The sequence below is a fragment of the Protopterus annectens genome, chromosome 5.part0 (assembly GCF_019279795.1).
Source record: "Protopterus annectens isolate FY-2018-M chromosome 5.part0, PAN1.0, whole genome shotgun sequence".
NCBI classification, from domain to species: Eukaryota; Metazoa; Chordata; order Ceratodontiformes; family Protopteridae; genus Protopterus; species Protopterus annectens.
This window is the reverse complement of record NC_056735.1, coordinates 1,710,371,069-1,710,377,068: the sequence shown is the minus strand read 5'-3', so window position 1 is coordinate 1,710,377,068 and position 6,000 is coordinate 1,710,371,069. Positions and strand designations below refer to the sequence as shown.

General features: G+C 36.5%; 1 protein-coding gene across 2 annotated transcripts in view; it reads right to left on the bottom strand.

The window, feature by feature from the left end:
• Nucleotides 1-1,027: 1,027 nt before the first annotated feature.
• NR1I2 (nuclear receptor subfamily 1 group I member 2) overlaps nucleotides 1,028-6,000 on the bottom strand; it is a 1,633,990-nt gene continuing 1,629,017 nt past the window's right edge. For both annotated transcript variants that reach the window (XM_044071501.1, XM_044071502.1), the window contains one exon: nucleotides 1,028-1,552. In XM_044071501.1, coding sequence (XP_043927436.1) covers nucleotides 1,408-1,552 — 145 coding nt within the window. In that variant the 3' untranslated portion in view covers nucleotides 1,028-1,407. The remainder of the gene's footprint in view (nucleotides 1,553-6,000) is intronic.

The following is a 6,000-nucleotide window of genomic DNA, read 5'->3' as shown; positions in this document are numbered from 1 at the left end:
GGAACTTGAGTAACCATCACGGACGGGGGACAGGAGCTCCAAGGGGGTGGGGGTGAGTAACGATAGCAAAAGAAAACCTTGAGGGCTACCAGTATGACAGTCTTAGTGACTAGCTGTAACCTCGCAGGGAAGAAATGGGCTGGGAATGCCTCTTGTCTAGTAAGGAATGAACAGATCAATTGATTATAAGAATGACTGATGGCCAGCAGGCAGCATGGCAGCATAAAAAAACACTCTTACAACTCACATTCTAGAAAATGTCAAATACATCAATTGTTAAGCAATTTAAGGAGATCGGCTAACTTTTTAAAGCCCTATTATTTAAAAGGTATGTACAGAAGTAAAGATAATAATAACTACAAAGAGTTTATGTAGAAAGTTTGCAACCATAATAGAAAATAACAATAACAGCAGCAAAAAAAAACAAAAACAAAAAACAAAAAACAAAAAAACGAAAAACAATACAAAATTCATGCATCACTCTGACATAGAATGCACTGGGAAAAGTACCTCATGACAACAGTGCTATGAGTAAACTATGGTATCCTGACAGAGTCATGAAGACACTGCTTGTGCAATTTATGTCAATGTTCCCTGACTTACTTCAACAGTGACATACATGAATCACAAAACTAACAGACCGAGGATGAATGACAACAGCTATATTGTAGTGCCAAACCTAAGGAATATAAAGTATATTTGTAACCCAGAAATTCAGATTTCATTGCTAAATAGTACCTTTGCACAAGAAAATGGTTTTAAAACTGTCTGTTCAATTTCCTGTGAAGTTTTAGTCAGAATAATCAGCCTGAATCTTGAAAGCTGAGGGATTGAAGATCCTGGAAATCTCTGAAGCTTAGTGATGGAAAACTTACTTTTGGTACTGAAGAGGTGATGTAGCATAGGTAATTGTAACACACACACACACACACACACACACACACATATATATATATATATATATATATATATATATATATATATATATATATATATACATATACATACACACACATATACACACAAACACACACATAGTTTTTTTTAAATGACAGTTTTTAAATATAACTGAAGAAAACAATGCATAAGATGTCCAGAACAAATACTTTGTTCACCACTGCAGAGGCTGACCTGAGACTTCCAAACAAAATTGATTGTCTGAAATAAGTTTTTCTATCCTGAGTGACAGCAGCATTTGTCAATACTTGAGCTTCTTTGTTGAACAGTTTTGTTTATTACCACAGGAATAGGTACTGCCCACTGACATATGCCACTGGTTGTATGCACTTCAGTGGGACCAGTTCTAATAAGTTTGAATCAGCAGAGGAGAATTTTGGTGCATATCAGTGCAAAGCAACATCCAGACTGAAATACTCATTCAGCCAAACAAAGTTCACAACTGGTTCCTTACTCCCCAGGCATACTAAAGAGTTCCATCATGAGGGGTGTTACATCAGGTTGGATGTCCTGGATCTGAAGTACCTGTTTAGTATACTCTGCATTCATGGTCCGAAGCTCTGTCAGAATCCACATTATCCTTGGAAATAAAAACCTGTAATAGAAAAATGCATCATCATTTCAACTCACAGACTTTCTTTCCCCGTACCCTCTCTGTGATGAAATTAGTCACAGCACACTGAATGCTGTTTGAAGTGCAACTCTTCCCCAGAAAGAGGTGTGCCATTTATGTACATATTCAAAAGTGTTTCTGACATGCAAAACTAAACTGCCAGCTATTGTGCATCCAACATAAAAGAATATCAGAGCACAGGTCTGTCTCCATAGCTCGGGATTGTTGGTTATTATGTCTGTCATGCAGCAAAGTGTTGTACTCATGCAAAGTTATAATGCTGGACAGTCCATACACCATATACATTCTTCTGCATGGATTGCAGAGGATCACAATGTCAGTTTCAGTTTTCTGACCCCATTGAAATGTAACACTAAGAAAAACATTTATAGTTATTAATTAGATCCTCCCCCTTTTTACCATTTGTGTAAATGGGGTCAGGGTGTCATATTAACAGTGATCATCATCTAAACCCAATATTCACACTACACTACTGAGTGGCTATCCCTGACACAGCTGTTCTTTCACACCACGCACATACATGCACTCACTCCTATCATACCTCTCAACCTCTTAGAGTAAAAAATCTGGACAAAGCCTGATAAATGGGGGGATGAAGGCCCAAAAATAGGGACATATTTTAAATATTGCTCTTACAAACTTAAAAAGTTGCTAGAATAATAGGATTTGTCTTAGGATGCATTTTTCTGAAGGATATGAAGTCTGAAACTCAAATGTATATCATTATTTAGTGAATTCAATTCTCAGATCATCTGAAACACAAATGTATATCATTATTTAGTGAATTCAATTCTCAGATCATCCCAGTGATTTGCCAGAAAATCACAAATTTTATGAGGAACAGATCAAAAATATAAGGCCAAAATCTGGACATTCTGTGAAAATTTGTACAGTTGAGAGGTATGACTCCTATGTCCAATTTAGAGTGCACAGTCCACCTAGTTCATGTATTTGGAATGTGGGAGGAAACCACATGAACACAGGGAGGACATCCAGACTCCACACAGAATGCACTTCAGCTGAGATTTGAACTGGATAACCTTTTGCTGTGAAGTAACAATGCTAACAACTGTGCCACTGTGCTGCCCTATTAAGTATATACGTGGACTGGATATCGAGAAATGCAGGTCATTTACTAATCATTTAATATACTTTAACAGACTACACAGTAATCATTAACTGAATACATTTTTGTGTATTAAATATTTCACTGGTACTGCACTTTATATAAAGACAATGACATACTTTCACTAAAGCATCAATGACATGATCAAATGGCATACGTGAGGTTCCCATTAAGATCCTCCCATTCATCTGAGTAGATAATACGTATCTATTTAATCCTGAACATAGTTTTCTAATATTTTATATTTATTCATTCGCCAACTTTCCATTGTAATCATGATACTTTATAAAGTAGTTAAGGGAGAGCACTTAAATAAAACTCTGCTAACCTATGTCATTATTTTTCATTTTTCCTTGGTGTCCAGTTTCTTCCCATATCTCAAAGATATGTTTAAAGTTGAAGTGGAGATATTCTGCACTGCCTTTAGGGAGTGAGTGCATTTGTATGAATATTAATTATAGTAGTGACTTGTTCATAAGACTAGTGCAGATACTACAATCATCTGTGTTTCAGTATACTGTACATTATTTTTGTATACTGTACTCCCTTGTGCCTGGGCTTGACCAAGTTACTTAACCAGACAGTAATCCCTTGCTGCCCCTAGAAACAGGCAGTTGTACCTAGTGGGTTCACTTGGCCAATATTTGAAAAAATGGAAACGATCATAGGATCAGACTACCTATTCAGTTACCATATGAAGTGTGTTGTGTTTTTATAAGGATCCCCTTCACATAGTCAGTGGCATTTTTACTGATAATCATTACATCAGTTAATGGAAACGCAACCAAATTAATACAAACAAAACATTAATTTCTATAGGAAGGCAAGCTTTCCTCTACCTCGTGCGGCTGACTTTGTTTTTCATCCACCCCTTGCGTATATATACTCATTCCATGTTAGGGCTGCATACATTCAGGGAAAAAGGTATGACCCTTTCCTAAGTCTTTGTGGAAATACACTTAGAACACACTGCAACCTTTAGATGAACGCTGACAAGCATACACTAAGTATCTGCAACCCATCACCACCTCTATGGTAAGGGCAAAACGTTGAACTTCATTAACTATACTGTTATTTGTATCATCCATTCATCCATCCATACATCCATGTTCAGTATTTGTTTTATCCAGTTCAAAATCTTTCTGGCAAACCACAAGCATGTGACAAGAACCAGTGCTGAATGGGGTCACAGTCTCCCACAGTACAAGCTCATATTTAGCTGTAATCTGAAGGATGGCAAATCATCTACTATCATATCTTTGAGGCATAAAAAGGAACTCAAATTTCAACTTAGAACTCACAAGACACAGGGAAGATATGCAACCGGAAAAGAATACACCTCAGTCAGTAACAGAAGCAAAGAACCAAATACTTATTAAGTAAACTTCACCTGACTTGAGAAATGTGGTGTCTTGTGCCTTACAGGCATGATGGCATGTAACTTTCCACATTAAACCAAATAACTAGCAGCTTACTAAAAAGGGAAAAAAAAGTAACGTAGCTCAACCAAACACTTTATTTTCCCTTCAAACAAAACTAAATAAAGCATACCACCTCAGGAAAAAAAAATGTTAATATCTTCTAGATGATACAGCTAAGCCAACGCCCAAGCTCCACTGGGGCTGGAATAATGATGCAATTTCTCAGTTGTACACAACTTCTGGAAAATAACTTCTGTATCCTTAAAATAAACAGATTTTTTCAATCTATCCTTTTGTGAAAGTAATGTGCCACACCACCATACACAGTATACAGTTTAGTTTTATATTAATTTATTTAATTTAAGTATCACATTAGTCTGACTGAGCACAGCCTGTATAGCAGAGACCTGAGAAGAAAAACCTTAATCAAAAACAATGCACTAATCAAAATTCATAAGAAAAAAGTAACGTATAAATGAACAAGTAATAGTAGACAGTACCTAGACCTATCTCAGTTGTCTTAAATGCTGACATGTGACAAATAGTTGGGCATTCTGAACATTACAGAGTAACACTTAAGCCAAAAGTGTTCAGATGCAACACTTCTAATGCTCATGCAACCAGAATAAGTAGATGCAAAGCTAATACTGGAAAGGCACATCCGGAGGCAATGACATAGCAGCTTTAACTTCTGTGCTATGAAACACAATTTATGTATCAGTCCGTGTTTTATGGATTTTGTCCTTGAAATAATAAGACCATAACAAACTGTGACAGATTCTTAGAGAAATGAGGATACCTAATCACCTACTTTGCCTCAAGAAACAGCAGCACCAAATATAGATTCACTGACTGATTCAGGATTGCGAAAGGAGTACAGCAAGGCTGTATATTGTCACCTACTTATTCAATTTGTATTCGAATAAATCATATGAAATGTTGTGGTAGAGTAAAATGCTCTGGAATCAGAATTTCTGGAGAAATATTAACAACCTCAGATATGCAGACAGAACCACTCCGATGGCTAAAAGTGAGGAAGAGCTGAAGAAGCTGTCGATGAATGTGAAAGTAGAAAGTGCAAAAGCTGGCTTGTTACTCAATATTGAACAAGAAAACTAAAATGATGTCATCTAGCCCTATTCATTTTTTGCAAAAGATGAAGTGGAGTCAGTGATAAATTTTATTTTTCTTGGCACAAAGATCTTAAAGATGGTGACTGCAGCCAAAATTAAAATGATGCTTGCAGACACAAAATGAATTATTGCTTTTTGGAAGGAAAGTAACATAAAATCTGGATAAGATTTTACAGAGCAAAGACATCACATTGTCAACAAAGGTCTGTATAGTCATTTCGGATGTACTACTTCCCAGAAATAACATATGGTTGTCAGAGTTGGACTATAAGTAATGATATGCACTGGAAAATTAATGCTTTTTAACTACAGTATTGGAGAAAATGTTTGAGAAGTCTAAGGACTGTAAGAAGACTGAATCAGTCAATGCTGAAGTTAATAAATCCAGACTGTTAACTGGAAGGCCTGATAGTAAAAACTAAAACTCAAATGCTTTGGCCACAATAATATGAAGACAGGATTCACTACAGATGAGACTGATGCTGGGGAAGATTGACAGCAAAAAGAAACATTGCACAAGCAATGAATGTGAATTTGCAAGACCTCAGCAGCTCACCTATACATTTGCACTACCCTATTAAGACCTGTTAAAAAAGAGAAGAATTTAAGGAATGGGAAGTGAAATTATCTGGGAGCTATTAGTGACTCCAGAAGTTCATAGGTTCATAGGTAGGTGCTAGGCTATTGGCCCTAGGGCCTATATAAGCCTAGCCAAATGGTACCCTGGCT